The 13,984-nt window shown below is 33.7% G+C and overlaps 2 protein-coding genes across 2 annotated transcripts; both read left to right on the forward strand.

The window, feature by feature from the left end:
• Positions 1-8,196: 8,196 nt before the first annotated feature.
• LOC118435936 lies at positions 8,197-9,826 on the forward strand. Its single transcript, XM_035852470.1, has 3 exons — positions 8,197-8,315; positions 8,408-9,771; positions 9,821-9,826. Exons 1-3 carry the CDS (start codon positions 8,246-8,248, stop codon positions 9,824-9,826), a joined length of 1,440 nt encoding a protein of 479 aa, XP_035708363.1. The 5' UTR covers positions 8,197-8,245.
• A 1,836-nt stretch (positions 9,827-11,662) lies between these two features.
• Positions 11,663-12,751, forward strand: LOC118435754. The gene is made up of 4 exons (XM_035852164.1): positions 11,663-11,789; positions 11,863-12,022; positions 12,093-12,283; positions 12,363-12,751. The coding sequence occupies exons 1-4, from the start codon at positions 11,673-11,675 to the stop codon at positions 12,681-12,683; spliced, it is 789 nt and encodes a 262-aa protein (XP_035708057.1). The 5' UTR covers positions 11,663-11,672; the 3' UTR covers positions 12,684-12,751.
• Positions 12,752-13,984: the final 1,233 nt, after the last annotated feature.

The following is a 13,984-nucleotide window of genomic DNA, read 5'->3' on the forward strand; positions in this document are numbered from 1 at the left end:
TCTCATTTTGTTATTTTACCCCAAGTCATTGAGTAAAACCCAGTAAAACCCAGTAAAACCCCAAATAACATGGGGTTTTACTAATAAAACCCCGTGGGTAGTGGTTTTGGAAGTAAATCCCGGGGTTTTTCCGAACCCTGCATTAAAGTACATTAAATTGTCTACAAAATGAGCCGAAATTTGAATGTTTAGGCTTATCAGTAACTACGATATACTATGTCGCGTGCGAGGGAATGTGGTGGTCGGATATCAACAAGTTGAACTATACTTCACTATGGTAAATAGGTGTATTAAAGTTGGAACGTTTTATTATGACATTTTTGTACACGTGAAGTAGCCGGCCTTTTAATGTTTACTATTTACAGTCTCATAATTATATCACCAATTTGTTATTCATTTTTACAATTGCAACAGCCTTAACATAATTTGTCCTCTGTCACAAATATTAATAAAAGTCGGCCTTAAACCTATTGGGAATAAAACCCTGTTCTTTTTACACAGACCATAACCTGTTATCCATCCCGTTTTAAAAAAGTCTTGTTTTGCCTCATGCAGATATGTCGCCATGGGAAAAGTTTTTTGCCATTTTAGGAGCCACGGTTCTGGTTGGAGCTGTGGGATACTGCTCCTGGAAGCTGCTTGGAGGAAGTAAGAACGCTATACCCGAAACCATGCATAATCATAGTTCAACCAAATTTTACATTTTACTCACAGACTGGAATGCAATCAAGGATGCCGGAAAGTGCATTGGAACCGAGCTCAAGGAGAAGGGCTTGCAAATGATAAAGGATTTTGATGGAAACGCCCTTGTGCAAAAGATGGCGGGAATATTTGAAAAACGAGACTTGGCCGGAAAAATAGATCCCAAGGATGTCAGCAAAGTTTGGGAAGTATTCTCCGCCATGGGATATGGAGGAATTATAGCGGCAGTGATGGCGCATGTGAAGACTAATGCTAAATAGTTAAACATCCACAACTTGTTTGGGGTTACTAAAAAAATGGCATTTTGAATGTTACATAACATGCTTGAGCACGGAGGCGAGAAGTATCTAAATAAGTTAATTTTATTCATTCTTAAACTTAAATTCGATACGTATATGTATCACTAACGTGTTTTTAAACATTGTTAATATTTAAATTTAAAAAATCTACGTATCAGATTTATGCAAATTTCCCTACAATGAATAACCCATGGACAGATCTTGCATCACTATTTGGTTTAATTTACATTGGAAACTCATTAAAGGTCAGTTCCTCCTCAATAAGATCATATAATATGAATTTGAATTAAAACGGATAACTTCTTATTACGTCACGTAGAATATTTGGTACATATTTAGTTGTGTAGAAATACAAAATTTAAATAATTCTGTCAACTGCGTATGTATTTATCAATATCAAATTTTGAAATTTCGATTTTTCTAGAAACATACAATTTCCTGACTCCACCAGGCTGGTAATAATGAGTTGAACTGTGTTGTAGTCATGTATACCTGTTAACTTTCAGTCATAATATCGATTTTGAGAGTGAATGATAGTGAGTGAAAGTGAAATTACTTGAAATGTAAATGAAAGTGAATGAAATTTTCTCACATTTCAGAAGTATGACAGTAACTGAAAATTATCATTTTTTTCACCCTATGCTTAACGCATGGGGCAAGGAAAGAATGACACGGAATGAAATGAAATGAACGTGAAAATCATAGAAACTGAATGAAAGTGAATGAAAATCGCCATTCGGAGATCGGAATGACTGATTATGTAATGAAATTTTCGTTTTTGAACAGGTATGATTATGACTGAAAGTGAACAGGACGATTTCGTATACTTTCAAACTTTATGAAAAAATTCAACGGATCAAGATAATTATTAGTTGTGAATCCTGATAATTTCGACCGAGTTTAGCGACTATTATTTATTCACGTGTTTTGTATTCAGTCGAACTTTTGTCTAATTATTATTTATTTATACGGTACGTCTTATTAGTTCAGGTAAGAAGACGGAATTGTGTAAAAATTTTAAGACGTTGGACATTTTTCTTATATTTCAAGAATTTTTTGTAAGTTGAAAATTATAAGTAATCAGTAAACGTGGATTTATGCATTTGATATTTTTATTATTTACGGAAACTGTATGAAATTAAATTGTAGCTGAAAATGATTATTCAATACAAATTTGCGGGGTGACATACATACGTCATTCTGATTTCGGAATAACGATTCTCATTCAGTTTCGTACAGTTTCCATCATTAGCATTTGATTTCTCGACATTCTTATTTCCCCCCATGTAGTAACGTGGAAGAAATGTAAGGACTGAAAATTTTTATTCAGTCTCATAGTTATGAAATGAAAGTATATTTAATTGATTCGCTTTTAAATGAAATCAATTTCATTTTCATTCACGTTCTGAATTGATTATTATGAGTGAAAATGAGCAGGAATGTGACCGGTTACTAAAGTGTAAAAATTACTTATTATTGCAGCGTCAATTACCCATTTTTTAAACACGATGAATTTGTAGGAATAGTTTTAATTTAAAAATTCCATTTTGAACATTTCAAAGTTTTATTTGTCAAGGTAGAAGGTTTTAATGATCTGAAACCAATTAATACTTTAACATGAGATCTACAAATTATGAAAATGACGTTTAAGTATGACATTATCAAATCAACTTCGACAAAATGACAGTTTTAAATTATTAAATCATATTTAATTTTATATTTTAAGGGGAATGAGGATGACGCAATTGTTTGCACCACCGCCCAATATTAAACTCCTCTATCCCATTATCATATATTCAAAATCAATAAAGTTTGGTCTGAATTGCAATTTCCTCATTGATTTTTGCATAAAGTTTCATTTTTTCTGGTGTTCTGAAATTGAAATTTAAGTGCACCGACCAACATTACTTTCTAAACTCTACAATTACGAAAAAACTGTGAATCTGAGTCTCAAATCTTCATAAATTCTACTCCATACCAAAATATTTAATTGGAGTAAAACATAAGTATACAAATGGTCAAAATGGTCAGCTGTTCAAATGTAATTTTTCAATGAAAAAGTGCCGTTTTCACATTACTCATTATCTTAACGCATTTACATTACTATCAAATAGAGGTGCAAATCTGATAATTTTCAAACTTTCTTAAATTCTATTTAAGAAGGTATGAATTTGAATTTTGAATTCAATTTAACTAATTTTAATTAAAAAAAACTATGGATCTGTTGATAATTACGGTTTAGATTTGATTTTTCCTTTTGACGTTCACAATCTGTATTGGTAAATTTCATTAAGATGACCAATCTAAATGCAACCAATTGCTTGGAATAAAACCTAAACATATTAAATTGACGTACAAATCTGATAATCTCTAGCCTGCTCGAATTCTATTTTCCATGCATTTGATTTTTGAAAAAGAATACCAAAAGGTTGCCAATCGAAGTTTAAATAAAATACTAGAAGACCCTTCAATCTGAAAATAACCAGCAGTTTAAAAAAACTACGAAAATTAAGAAATTGGCATTTAAATCTGACACTTCGACTCAAAATTCTGAACTCATTTGTATCCAAGGCATCTTGGAGATTGGAATGTATACACATTTTCAAATAAATCTTATGATCCTATGTTTGTATAACTTCTTATGGTCATCTACATTGTCCCAAAGTGTATGGAAATTTGAAATTTGAAAAGAATTTATCGAAAAAATTTTCCAGAAAAAGGTGATTTTTACCTCCGGAAAAGACAGTCCTTTGCATTGTACAGACAAACGTGACAGTCATTATGATTTCCGAGTGACGAATTTCATTTATTTTCTATCATTTTCAATTTCATTAAAAATATGCAGCGGATAACTTCTATTTACAAATTCCTGAAAAACTTGTTGAATGCTGGATTTTGTAAATCCATGCGTAAATCTGACATGAATGACATTCATAGCCTAATACGAATGACGTGACATTTGCAAACCTATTGGCTCCAACAAAATGGCACTTTTAAATTAAGAAATCACATAACATTATCATTCTAATAATTTGCGGTTGTTCAATTGCCATTGGAGTAACTATCTTAATTGTGCACTGATGAAATTGGCTTATACATCTGATATTCTCATACCTGCAACGATTCTATTATCTAGTAAAATAATTCTGGCAAAACATGGAAAAAAATGTTACCGATTGCAGTCTAAAATATATTTTTGTACTTTAAAAAGCGATGCTTCAGACATTTACAATTTGTACGGGCAGATTAGAAGGAGACGTCAGTTTTTGGAAATTGAAATTTTCTACGACATCATCGGCAAAATTGGAATCCTTTTAACCAAGATAAACTGCATAAGGTATGGAATAAGTTGAGAATTCTGACGGAATTTATTAACTCGAACAATATTACCCCACTGGTCACAATGTTTGTCACCACATTATTTTCAGTGCTCAAATCCTATTTTGGGCAGAAATTTTGTCAATTTGGTGTGCTAGATATGTTTATACACAAATTTAAAAGAAGGAAACAAATGCAAAAGTTAGCGAATTGGCGAGTAAATTATACAGTTTTAAAATTTGCCTACATCAATTTGCAATGCATGCGGTAAAAGATCTAAAATGCTGTTCAATTTCAATCCAAAAATTTCTGTGATTGATTTTCGCATAATTTTCAGTTAAGTTAATCAACGATTAACTTAAGTACGATTAGTAAGATTTGCACGCAACATCTGTCTCGCAAAATTAAACAAACCATCTGAATTATGTTTCTGTTTAAATCTAGAATCTGAAAATTATGAACTTCTCATGTAATTCAAACTAATTTTTGCACCTGAAAAATCATTGCGAAACAGACCTTCTAAATGATAAAAAATCTTCAACTCAAATTTCAAAATAAATAACGAAAGAATGAAAGTAGGAAAATTCAAAATAAACAAAAATTTTACACATCCAGTTTTCAGAAGGAAATGGATTTTTAAGTACAAAAAAATCGGATCATGGACCAAGCAAAATTACAGACATCCTCGGAAAAATGGAAATTCAATAAACTAATCCTATAAAGGAATGGTCCTCATCTGTTACGGGTAAGGTTTCGGAAATTCACACTTTGTTGGGTAATGCCCATCACAGTGGGAATAACTGTGAAAAACTGTGAAAATCGGGAAAAACTGTGAATATCGAAATTCTTGGCATATTGTTGGGGAAAAAGTCTTATATTTTAGATGTAAGCTTGTTTACTTCATAAAACAATTAATCAATTATAATTATTTCCTGTAAATTTCTTGAAATTTTAAAATATAATTATCAAATGCGGATCAATTTTGTTAAATAGTAAATTTTGTTTAGCACTACCAATGATAATTTTGAAGCAGTGAAAGAAAGAAAACGAGTTAAATAGTGGATTATAGCAGTTTTAAAACAGTTTACTTTAAACTTCGCTCCTTCAACGTGATTCAAATTGCCCCAACTTTGATTTTCACAGTTATTCACAGTTATTCACACCGAGGTCGGGTGGTATTTACCACCCGGTAATTCCCACCCGGAACCCTGGTTACGGGAGTTGCTTTTTAAACCGAATGCTTTTAAAAATCGTGCAATTTTATTTTTTGTTCAATCCCACTGAGGAATGGGCAAAAACGAGTTCACAAATAATTGAACATTCCCACTTGTCAATGCAAAATTTGAAATTTTTTGTTGGTCACATTTGCGGTATTCAGATTATATAAATATTGAATAACCACACCCACACCTCCTGGGGGCCACCTAGCCCCCCAGAGAGAGGATTGGGAACAGTGGGATCCTTTTATTGGTCCATTTGACGGGAATTAAAATATTACCTTAGCGTAACAAAATTGATTAGCTAAACCTGTAAAAGCTATGGCATTGGTGTGTAAATATAACTAATTTACAAACTTGACAGAAATTTTGCAAATTTAGAATCAAAATAGCGAAATCAATGATGTACTAACAGGTTTCTAAATTAATTTTAGCAAGAAATCAATTTCCTTGACAAAATAAATCTTAAAAGTTTTAATAAAGTTGAAAAATCTTGTAATCGTAGGTTATTCCACCATAACGGTAATTTCTTTACTGTTAGTTGACATACTTTTACCAGCTGGTTGAAGTGTGTTATCAAGCGGTATAAATTTATACTCAGGCTGCTAATTAAATATTACCACTGGGTAACATTTAATTTCATCCAGGAGCGAAGGTTTTGTTGTAAATACAATATTTATATCTTAACTCGAACATTAATTGGAGGAATAATAAAAAGAAATTGGAACTTGAAAACTGAACATTGAATTTTTAATCTAGCAACACATCATTCAATAAACGTTTTCATTTTTTGTATTTTATTGTATATTCTTTATTCAAATGTCTTTCCCAAATCATTGCATACAATGAACCATATTATATGAATAGAATAGCCATGCGAAATAGTGGTGATGGAGAAATTTAGCTTGAAAATATCTATGATCCCAGAATATAGTTAAATGCAAAAATTTAGAAATTCGTGTGTAACTCATGCACAATTATAAATTTGGCTTTTAAAAATAAATTCGAAGTGCCAGACTACTTTTCTTGTAGGTTTTTACTGTGGAAAAAATCGTGGAAAAAATCTAATTAAGTAAAAGTTAAAAAACATGAAGCATTAAAAACATCATTTTTTCAAACTGTTGCAATACTTGGCCAAAAATCAATGTTTTCCACGAAATATACCATTTCGGTTACCAAGGAAGTTCTTACCCTCTACAAAGCCAGATTATGAATTAAAATGTATGAAGTTAACTTTTAAATCATTTTTACAATTTTTTAGATTTGGTTTTCAGTTGAGCAAAAAAATTACATGCCTCGTAGTAGAGTGATATATGTACATCCTGGTATTAATCTGGTAATGATTTGTTGCGTCATTTTTTCCTTGCCCAATGTATAAAGCATATGGTGAAACAAAATGAAAGGAATGGTAATTCTCATTCACTTTCATTCACATGAAACCAATTTCACTATCATTCAATCTCAAAATCGCTATTATGACTGAAAGTGAACAGATATGGGTCGATGACACCTGGTCGAATCGGAGAAATTGTACAAAGCAAAGTTAATCTGGGATAATCATGCGTCTCAAATTGATAGGTCATATTTACTATACAGTTTAATTTGAATTTAATTAGAAAAATTAATCGGATGAAAACTAAATAAATTTTGAAATTGTAAATTTGCTGTTTCAACTAAAAACACCACGTGGATTAACACATTAACAATTTTTACCTCCTTCCTTAGAAATGTCATCTGAAATTGATTAAATCTATTAGTACAACGTAGAAACTACAAAATTGGCGTTTATTCTCTGGCCACGTCGAGTTGGCAGTTCTGACGTCATTTGGCTCCTCCCACCAGATACATATAATTGCAGTGTAGTGCCACCACCACCACTCAAGAATTAAATCAATTATTCGGATCTAAAACTTGCATTTTGGCGTGCAAGTTTTACACTCATTATTTTTAATAGTAGCAAATTCCTCTATATTAAATTTTGGTTGGTTCCTCACTTTTTAACTGAATATTCCAATTTATGTGACTACATTTTTTGCGTTCGAATGAAAACAAAATATAATTAATTGCAGAATTTGATACGATTTAAATAACGAATGTAAAACTTGAACGCCAAAATCCAATATTCCGATCTGAAGAATTGATTTAATTCTTGAATGGTGGTTGTGGCACTACACTGCAATCAGTCGTACCTGGTGGGAGGGGCAAAATGACGTCAGAACTGCCAACACGACGTGGCCCAAGAATACATCTAACTATTAACGAAATTGGTGAACTTTTGTCAATAGAAAAAGGACACATTTTTATTTAAAAATAAAATTTATATCATCACTGAATAAAGTAAATTATTGATTAAACGAAAAATTGAAATCTCTACACTGTTAAAAATGTGTGTAACTTAGTGCTGAGTTACTTGCCAGTATACACTGACAGGGGTATTGGTAATTCTGTACAGGGTAAAGTGGCAAACCTATCATCGGGTTGCCCCAATACTTACTCTGTTTAGTCTACTTTGCTTGGATTTAATCCAGAAAGAGTTAACAATGCATAACTTACCCGTGGCAGAGTTATGTGAGTTGGGCGGCAGGTTGGCTCTTACACCACAAAACAGAGCATTTTCCACTCAATCGCCTTCCACCACGCTGCGAGTGTAATTCGGGCAGTGGAAAAATTTTCATTTCCTTGCCCCCGTTTAACCACCCCCACTCAGAAATGGCAACGCAAGAGGTGCGACGACTTCTGCAGCAGTGCGGATTAGAAGAGTACGCCAAAAAATTTGAGGGTAAATAGTTAATTTAAAGTTGCAAATTGTCGAAATTGTACAATAAATTTTATTCTCATAAATGTGATTGCCATTTTCCCTCTTATTTTCAGAAAACCATATTACCGATGATGAATTGCTGGAGTTATCGAAGGAAGATCTCGCAGACCTCATCCCCAGTATTGGACATCGCTCAAAACTCAGCAAGGCCATTGTTAAGCTAAAATCAGGGAGTATTTACGTATGTTTTAAATGTACAGATAAATTTAGAAATTTAAGGCTATTATCCCTACATTTAACAAAGTTTCATAAACTAAAGCTAGAGAGTGAATATAAATGCCCACATTGTAATGGTTCATTTGCACGCAGGGCTTATCTTGGTCACTTTGCGAATATTTTTAAACTTCATTCCCAACTTTTAAGTGGTGTATCACTTACTGATTGCCATACCGATTTGCTAAATCAAGAAGAGTTAGAGGAAAAAGATGACGAGTTTTTGTCCCCTCCTAAATTAGAAGACTTTTCTGGTCCTGAGTCAGTTATACATTTCGAATCATGCATTGCAAAATTATACGCTAGTATCTTAGAGTCTGGAAAGATCCCCATGGTTAGTTGTACCAAAATCATGTCCGTCGTGAAGGAAAGCATAGCAGAAGTAATTAAAATTAGCGAATTTCGTAACAGTTATAATGGAAATCCAACCAAGTACAGTCCGGTTAGGGATTTATTAGCCGTTTTTGACCAGTTTAGTTCAAGATACAAAATGGATAAGTATTTATTAAGTAGAAATTTCATGATTGAACCCAAAGAAATTGTCCTTGACACCGACATATCCTTTCAGTCTAGAAGTTTGGGGTCACGAAAGCAGGAATATAAGAATGTCACTATGCAATACATTTCTATTAAGAAATCCATTCAACAGTTGCTTCGAAAACCAGGATTTTTCTCAATTTTGCAAACTAATAGTAACTTTAACGGTGAAAATTTCTCTTGCTTCCGGGATGGAAAATTTGTAAGAGATTTTAATCAGCCCAGAGAAACAATATTTATCAATCTCTATTACGATGATGCAGAAGTAGCCAATCCTCTGGGTTCAAAAAGTGGAAAACACAAACTAGCAAACTTTTATTTCTCTATAATTGATCTTCCACAACACCTCCTTTCAAAATTAGACAATGTTATTCTTGTTGCATCACTTAAAACCGAGGACTTCAAATTATGTTCCCCAAATTCGGTTTTACGAGTAATTACTAATGAATTGAAGGAGCTTTGGGAGGAAGGAATATTGTTTGTACACAATGGTGAGCAAATTAATTTAAAAATTGCATTAGCTCAGGTATGTGGAGATAATTTAGGATTACATACTCTTTTAGGATTTTCCGAAGGTTTTAATGCAAATTATCCCTGTCGGCGTTGTAAAATGCATAAAAAAGAGTGCCAGAGTGTTTGTTTCGAATCAAAATCTAAACTCAGAACTGTAGCAAATTATTCGTTAGATGTGGAGATAAATAATCTCTGCGAAACAGGGTTGAATTTTTCTTCCATTCTGAATACTTTACCATATTTTCATGTCATTAAGAATTTTGTCTTCGATATTATGCACGACTTATTTGAGGGGGTGGTGCCTGACTTATTTCATTCCGTTGTAAATTACTTGGTTTCAAAAAATAAGCTGTCGGTTGACAAATTGAATTATCGCCTAGAGTCATATGATTTTGGTCGCCATTACGGGAAAAGTAGGCCGTCACAAATTAAACCAACATTTATGAAGGGAGAAACCAAATCTGGCCAAAATGCTTCGCAAAATATATGTATTGCTCTTTATCTTCCTATTTTACTTGGCGATTTGATCGACACTTCTGATAAAACTTGGTCACTATTCTTGTTATTAAACGAAATAGCCAGGATCCTCCTTGCAAATTTTATTTCATCTGGTGGGCTTGTTTTACTTGATTCTCTTATCGCTGAATTCCTGCACCAATATCAGGACATGATTCGAAAGCCATTGAAATCAAAACATCATCACATGTTGCACTATTCTTCCGCCATTAAGCAGATAGGACCCCTTCGTCAGTTTTGGAGCATGCCCTTCGAGGCGCGCCATAAGTTTTTCAAAACAACTGCACATGTCGTAGGCAATTTCAAAAATATTTCGAAATCATTGGCATATCGTTTTCAATTATCTCGTTGTTTTAAGCTGCTTTCTTTGGAAACATTTTCGCCACACTCATTTGCTTGCAATGATTACGAGTCAATAAATTTGGCAGACACGATAGAAAATGAATTATTACTGGGAAAATTTAGCAAATTGGCGACGGATCAGATAGTTGTGACGACTAAAATTACAAAAAATGGCTCTGATTTTGAGGTGGGTGGATATATCTTGTTAGAATATTGCAGAGAAATGCCAATTTTTGGTCGCATTGACAGAATCATTTTGGACAATGACGATTGTCACTTTGTAGTTAAAAAGTTTAGTAGTGAGTATATTGCTCAATATGCTGGATACAAACTTTATGAATCCGGACTATCCATACTTATTGACTCTAATGATGTAAAATATTTTCAATGCTTTTATTCTGCTATATCATTTAGCAATGACTCAGAGCATTTTATTATTCTGCCAATAATATATATTTAAACTTATTGTGGTAGTAAACAATAATTTATTGAGGGGATGTCCAAAAATTAAGATAATTTAACTATAAATGAACATAAGTTCATAACATAACGTAGGTTCATATAACTCCCATTTGCGCCATATGTAAAAATGGGATGTACATAATGCATCACGAGGGGAAGAAGGGTTTGAAAAGTCTGCACTTTTTCGTGAAATAATTTATGGGCGTTCCCTTCAAATTATTATGTAAGTTGTTAATAAATATATAATTTAGGATTCGCAGTCATCAGTTTTTAGCGGATCAATATTAGATGAAGCCGAAATAAGAGAACGGGGGTTAAATATTTCGCCAACATTGTTTAGCAAACCTGAGCGGAAACGTAACCCACCAAATTTTCAGCCAAGCAATTTATTTGTAAGTTAAATCCAGTCTTATTTCATTATCAAGAGCGCAAGGATATGATTTAATTGCGAAAGTTATTGGTTTGGTCTGTACTTAGGAAGACATATCACCAAATCACGAAGAATTGACAACCAGAGAGCCTATTATTAACGAGTCGTCGCAAGGAGAGATCATTAACCAAATCTCCGATCCAATTCCCATAGAGATTGATGGCTCATTTCTGCAATTACATAGTACCGATGAATTAGAATCTGGACCATTACACCAGGTGTGCCATCGGTTTGATTAAGGGAGCGTCCATAAATCACGTGATCGATTTTTGGACAATTTTGACCCCCTGGATGTTCTTCCTACTATGAAATCTTCCACATTTATGAGGCGAACTGTAATTCGCGAAGAAATGCAACAGAACTTGGTAGGGTTTCGAAGGATCCCGTCAATTTTACCACGCTTGTTTGATATTAAGGGAATGGTAAGAATTATGTTGTGTACATAATATGCTTAATGCTATTTATATAAAAACATAATCCTTTCCTATTGTTCAGATTGTTGAAGACTTCAATTCGAGACATCCAAGGCTTAGTCTTGTGATGTATGAGCGGTGGCCGAAAGCCTCGAAATTGCTCCTCACCTATGCAGAGGAAAGTGGCGTTGATTACCAAAAAAAATTGGATATTCGAAAGCCAAGGTGTGACTTAACTGGGGGTGAGTTAACAACATTATTTGCTCTTCAACTATAATTACAATTACCTAGCTAATATTCAATGATTTTTAGATGACATAGCATTGATTGCGTTCAGCCTCCTGCCACATATTCTCCCATCCTGTGCTCGTAAAATAAACCCTGCGCCCACTGGGGACAATAATATTAGTCAGTCGGACAGCGGTCCTAAGCCAAAGCGAGTTAAGAGATCAATAAAAGCAACAGATTTGGATGCTCGGAATAGCTTGATAATATTTAGATCTTTAAGTTGAATGATTATATAAAAGTATTAAATTAAGGTAAAAATGACATGAAAGTAATAGCATTTCTTTATTGTTGCAGAAAAATACGCATGTCGCGGAAGTCCTGAGTGAGAATAAGAATGTTGCCCCCCTCATACTGGCTCTTGGTTCTACATACGATTTAAGGATTGAGTCTTACTTCGTAATTTTAGATAGGATGGCTATCCCTTGTGGGGATAGTTTCTTTGTAGCCTTAGATACATGCATTAAAAGCTTTAGTGTTTTCTACCTGCCCCCTCCGGTTGAAGCAAAAAATGTATGGTTATTTTTGTTACACGGTATAGCTGGAAAACCCTGCGATAACTCAACATTAACCCCGGTTGTGCAAGCTCTAATCGGCCAAATAATGCCCAGGTTGTAATTTTAACTAGTAAATTATATTTTATTAGTGAAATTTTTAATTGTTGCAATATTTTAAGCAATACTGTTCTTGTAGAATTTTAAAATTAATGAATAATTAATAAAATTCCATAAATAAATTATGTAAACAAAATTGAATGGATTTCAAATTATTTGCATATACCGCTCTCATAAAAAGAACACCGTACTGAGTAAGCAGTACTCCAATAAGGGTTACCGACTCACAGTGCCCTTGTGGAAGCGTTACTCCGCTGAAGGTAACGGTGTACTCAAACGGGGTAAAACGCGTAACTCTTTTGCATTTAAGCTCCCACGTACACCATAGAGAGTGCAAACACTATTAACTCTGCCACGGATAGTATTTTACTCCGTAGGGGTTTATTTATTCTTACAGTGTACACATGTACATACTCTAAAATGACATTTACATTGATTTAATTAATGCTTCACAATTTTCATAACGTCTCTAACGCTGGGTTTATTATTTTGTTAGATATTCCAGCAAGCAAGCATTAATTCGTATTTGGAGTAAAATTAGAACTTTTTGCTAAGTATACTACGTAAATATTTACTTCATATTAAGAGTTATCACTCGCTTAACTCACATATTGTCTTCTGCCAAGTTTTGCTTCTCCAGCATCACACGGCCATTTTGCAAAGAGAAACTTGTGATTATACATTTCTTCTGTGTAAGGGGTTTAGCCCATACAGAAAAGAAACGCGTGGTTTGACCAAGGCTGTCGAATTACTGACCTTGTCAGACTTCTGGGAAAGAAATGGAATAAAAAGATCTTTCTCCAAGCAAATAAATAATACGTATTATCGTAGTTGTCCGGTTATCAGAATATAGTCTGATAAAGGGCGTGAGACGAGCTTATTCGCTAGTCCATGTGCACGATCAAATAATCGCATCATGTCTACATTTATATACGGCACAGGATCAACTTTTTCGAATTTCGCATCGCCGACACGGTCAAGGCGGTCAAAATGGCTTGAAAAGGCATTGATGATCATGATCCCATTTTTACAGAACGGCTACAACCGTCGATACAAAATATTTGACGTTTTCTACTTACCGGAAATGGGGAACATAGAATTTGGAAGACCTGAATCGTTCCCAAGTTAGATCGTGCCAAGAGCATGAACAGAGTGACGGAGTCAGCGTATACATAAGACCAAACGGTTTTCATACATTTATGACTCGATTACAAAGGTTACTGAATGGTAGCGATAAGGTAATTAACTCATATAATCTTATACATACCTTATGCAATTACGCAACGACAACTTGAATGTGAAAAA

This window comes from Folsomia candida, unplaced genomic scaffold (genome assembly GCF_002217175.1).
Source record: "Folsomia candida strain VU population unplaced genomic scaffold, ASM221717v1 Fcan01_Sc005, whole genome shotgun sequence".
NCBI lineage: Eukaryota > Metazoa > Arthropoda > Collembola > Entomobryomorpha > Isotomidae > Folsomia > Folsomia candida.